General features: G+C 38.6%; 1 protein-coding gene across 1 annotated transcript; it reads right to left on the bottom strand.

The window, feature by feature from the left end:
* Window positions 1-916: 916 nt before the first annotated feature.
* On the bottom strand, window positions 917-4,473 carry LOC111030704 (the record flags this gene model as incomplete). The annotated part of the gene is made up of 1 exon (XM_022310352.1): window positions 917-4,473. A coding segment is annotated over one exon (3,557 nt), but the record flags the coding sequence as incomplete, so codon positions are not given.
* Window positions 4,474-4,518: the final 45 nt, after the last annotated feature.

The following is a 4,518-nucleotide window of genomic DNA, read 5'->3' as shown; positions in this document are numbered from 1 at the left end:
GGGCAAATACTGTTGAGCTATGTAATGCTTGTTATGTAAAATGTATAAAATGTATAAGTGTGTATATTGAGTGTGTGTAAGACTTAAAACTATGGAACATGGGTAACTCAACCAATGGTAACGCAGATTGCAATTATGGTAAAATATATAATATAATAATAAAAAAAATGGCCCTTTTGGCCCAACAAGTAAAAATGTATAAAAATATAATATAAGTTGCCGGTTCGGCACAACCAATAAAGGATATAATAATATTATACGGCCAAGTATAATACAATAATGTATAAATGTATAATAAATAATAATTTAGAAAAAACTCACAAATTGTCGGTGCTCGGCTGGCCAGCTGCTACCTATACAGCTATATAATAATTTGACACACAATAAAATATAATAATAAAAATGTGGCGATTAGCGCCAATAAAATATAATAAATAATAATATTACAAATGTGGCGATTAGCGCACACAAATATAAAAACAAAGGGCGATTCGCGCCCAGCACCAATGAATATAACAAAAAGGCGATTCGCGCCCTACACTAAATATATAAAAACGTGTGAGATTTTCAACTCATTCGACGCACGCCGGTGCCCTTATAACGTACGGTACTGGTATCTTATGTCGACTGATCGGACTTACGGCGGCCGTGCTAAACCTTTGCGTTCCAGCCGGCCTACGTCGGACGATAAGGCGTAATTGCATAATATTATATGTTATATAACTCACACGACAATAATAATTAAACAAAAATAAATAAACAAATAATGTGTGCGTGTGTGTGTGTGACCAGCTATTCCATTATACATTATCAACGTATACATGTATATATATTATTAAATTGTACGTATTATAATTTATAATAGTACGTGCCTTTTGGGCTCAAACATTCTCCCCCTTCTTGAAAATGGAGATTTTCAAGGACCTTCAGATTCTTCTTCAACTGGCAGACGACATAGTTTCACAGTAGGGCGCTTTATTTCATTACCATTTGCTAAACGGATGGTGACTACGCGGATTCTTCCATCACTTCCTGGGTGTACAGTTATAATACGTGCCAGTTTCCACTTTGCTGGTGGTAGGTTATCTTCTTTTACTATCACAATATCATTTATTTTTAATGGTGCTGCTCCTGATGTCCATTTTCCTCTAGTTTGTAGCTGTGGAAGATACTCTTTATGCCACCTTTGCCAAAAATCTTGCATGAGAAATTGCACGAACCTCCATCGTCGTAATCCATTTGGTTCTTCTTGTGATAAATCTGGTTCCGGGTATCTAAGCATAGGTCTCCCTATCAAGAAATGTGCTGGAGTTAGTGCTTGCAGGTCATTCGGATCGTTGCTCATGGGGGTAAGGGGTCTTGAATTGAGACATGCTTCGACTTGGCACAATAGTGTTTGCAGCTCTATGAGTTTGAGTTTAGCATCCTTTAGTACACGAGTGAGGTGATATTTGGCACTTTTTACTGCACTCTCCCACAGTCCTCCAAAGTGAGGTGCCGAGGGTGGATTAAAATGCCATGTAATGCCTTCATCAACTGAGCAGCCTTCAATATTTTGTAGATAATTCGCTAACTCTCTTTGGGCACCTACGAAGTTTGTCGCATTATCACTCCATATTTCAACTGGTTTTCCCCTACGAGCCATGAATCTCCTTAGTGTTGCAATAAATGAGTTACTTGTTAAATCTTCTACTACTTCAATGTGTATAGCCTTAGTAGAAAAACATATGAAAAGTGATACCCAAGCCTTCCTGTTTACTCTTCCCCGAACGCCACTTCGTATGGTTAATGGTCCAGCAAAATCTACGCCAGTGATGGTAAATGGTCGTGAACACTGTACTCTTTGTTGGGGCAGCGGTGCCATTAAAGGGATATTAAATCTTGGTTTTGAACGGGTGCATTGAACACAGTGAAATATCGTTGAGCGGGCTACTAATCTACCCTTTAATGGCCAGTATAAATTACGAATTTCTGAGAGAAGGAGTTGCGGACCACAGTGAAGCATTTTAACATGATGCTCTTGAAAGATTAATCTGGTAACTTTATGATCAAATGGTAGCACTACTGGATGTTTTTGTTCCCTTGTCAAATTAGAATTCTGTAGACGACCTCCGACTAATATTAATCCATCTTTCAGAAATGGACAAAGTGTTTTTAGTGTACTGTTTCTTTCAATATCTCTTCCGTTGGATAACAGTTTTACTTCACTGTTAAAAACATCGTTTTGAGCCCTTTTTAGCAATATAACCTCAGCTAATTTTATCTCCTTTAGAGTCAAATATCCTCGTGATTGAGTAGACCTCTTATTTTTAAGATAATTAAAAAACCGTGACAGCCAAGCAACAGCACGGACAAGCGATCGCCACGTTGAATAAGCGTTGATAATATCCTTTGACTTCTCGATTGAGACTAGCACCAGCTTGATTGGCCGTTGTTCTGGAAGTTCATCGTATGGAGTTAATTTGTTTATTGGTATTGGCCATTGAATTTCCGGTAAGGAAAGATAAGATGGTCCATTCCACCACACCATGCTTTGTGACAGCTCCTGCGCGTCAATTCCACGGGATATTATGTCTGCTTGATTATCGTTAGTGTTGGTATAATGCCACTGAAATGCATCTGTAATCTCCAAAATTTGCTCCACCCTATTGGAAACATACGTTTTAAGTCTACTAGTTTGACTATTTAACCAGCCAAGTACCACCATAGAGTCAGACCAAAGTTTAAAATTCTTTACATCTGTTCCCCAGGACTGTGCTACCTTGCTTGACAATTGAGCGAGTAAGAGAGCTCCGTTTAATTCTAGTCGTGGAATAGTGACGCTTCTTAAAGGGGCTACCCTTGTTTTTGAACATAGGAGACTTGCCTGCCATTGACCATCCTGATTCTGATACCGCACATACACGCAAGCACCATAAGCCTCAACTGAAGCATCGCAAAAGCCATGTAGCTCAAACATATCACCAGCACCAGGTTTGGCCTTTCTAGGGATTGATAATTCTTTCAGATTTTCGATTTGACTATAGTACTGTTGCCACCTTTGCTTAATGTTGTCTTTAAGTGGCGTATCCCAGTCTATTTTAAGCTGCCACAGTTGTTGAAGGAATATTTTTCCCTTGATTAGAACTGGAGCGAGAAATCCGAGAGGGTCAAAAACTTTATTGAGATCTGAAAGTAATGTTCTTTTAGTCATTTTGTCCACATCCATTGATCTGGCGACATAAAAGCGGAACTCATCTACATATGGTTTCCAACTTAATCCTAAAGACTTTATGGTTTCGTCGTCTCCTAGATTCAATACAAATAATGGGTCGTTTTTGACTTTTTCAATTTTTTCTAATATTGATCCTGAGTTCGAGCACCATTTGCGTAATGGAAGTTTGGCTGAGTTGAGTATATTCGTAACATCTTGCTGTAATTTTAAACATTCTTCTTCTGAATCACTACCAGTCATAATATCATCCATATAGAAATCTCGTCTTATCGTCTTGGATGCATTTGGGAATAGTACTTCATTTTCCCTTGCTAGTTCGTCTAAACATTTTGTTGTCATGAAAGAAGCTGGAGTGGTGCCATAAGTTACTGTGTTCAATCGATACTTACGCAAAACTTCGCTGGGATGCTTTCTCCAAACTATCCGTTGTAGATCTCGATCTTCTTTGGCTACTTCTACCTGTCTAAACATCTTTTCAATATCAGCAGTTATAACAATTTGATGTTTGCGGAACCGACTCAAAATAGAAAATAAATCTTCTTGTATACTTGGTCCGCGCATAAGCACATCATTCAATGCAATACTATTTGATCCCTTTGCGGACGCGTCAAACACGACTCTGACCTTCGTGGTTAAACTTGATGATTTTATAACGGCATGATGTGGTAAATAAAATATTGGCATGGTTGTTACATCGTCCTTGATCTCTTCCATATGACCCATTTCTAAGTATTCGGTCATAAATTTGATATACTCCACACGTAGTTGATTGTCACGTTGAAGCCTTCTCTCGACGTTCATGAAACGACAAGTTGCCATATTCAGGCTATCTCCTAACTCATCAACCTTTGAATTTGTGGGCAATCGTAATACAAATCGACCATCAGAATTTCGGGTAAATGTCTTCATAAAGTGATCAACAACTTCTTGTTCCTCTGCACATCGAAGGTTTAATTTTGAATAGCGGCCAAATAGCTGTTCTTCCTTCGGTTGAATCGCCTCCCAGTTTTCTTCCAGAGACCTGCTAATTCCTAAAAGACAAGTCATACCGATTTCACCAGTAACGACATACCCAAGTTTAGTGCCTTGTAAGGATATGTTTCCAACGTTTAATGGAATTCTTTCAGGGGTCAGTATATCAAAAAATATACCAGCACCTATTAATAATTCCACTGGACCTGCCTGGTCGAATTTTGGGTCAGCTAATTGTGTTGCCAAATTGTTACTTATTTTCCAGCCATCCTTGGGCCCCTTGCAAGCTGGAAGATCACTTACCACAGTAGGTATGACATGACATGCCATAT

Source organism: Myzus persicae, unplaced genomic scaffold (assembly GCF_001856785.1).
Source record: "Myzus persicae strain clone G006 unplaced genomic scaffold, MPER_G0061.0, whole genome shotgun sequence".
Lineage (NCBI taxonomy): Eukaryota > Metazoa > Arthropoda > Insecta > Hemiptera > Aphididae > Myzus > Myzus persicae.
This window is presented reverse-complemented; position numbering and strand designations above follow the sequence as displayed.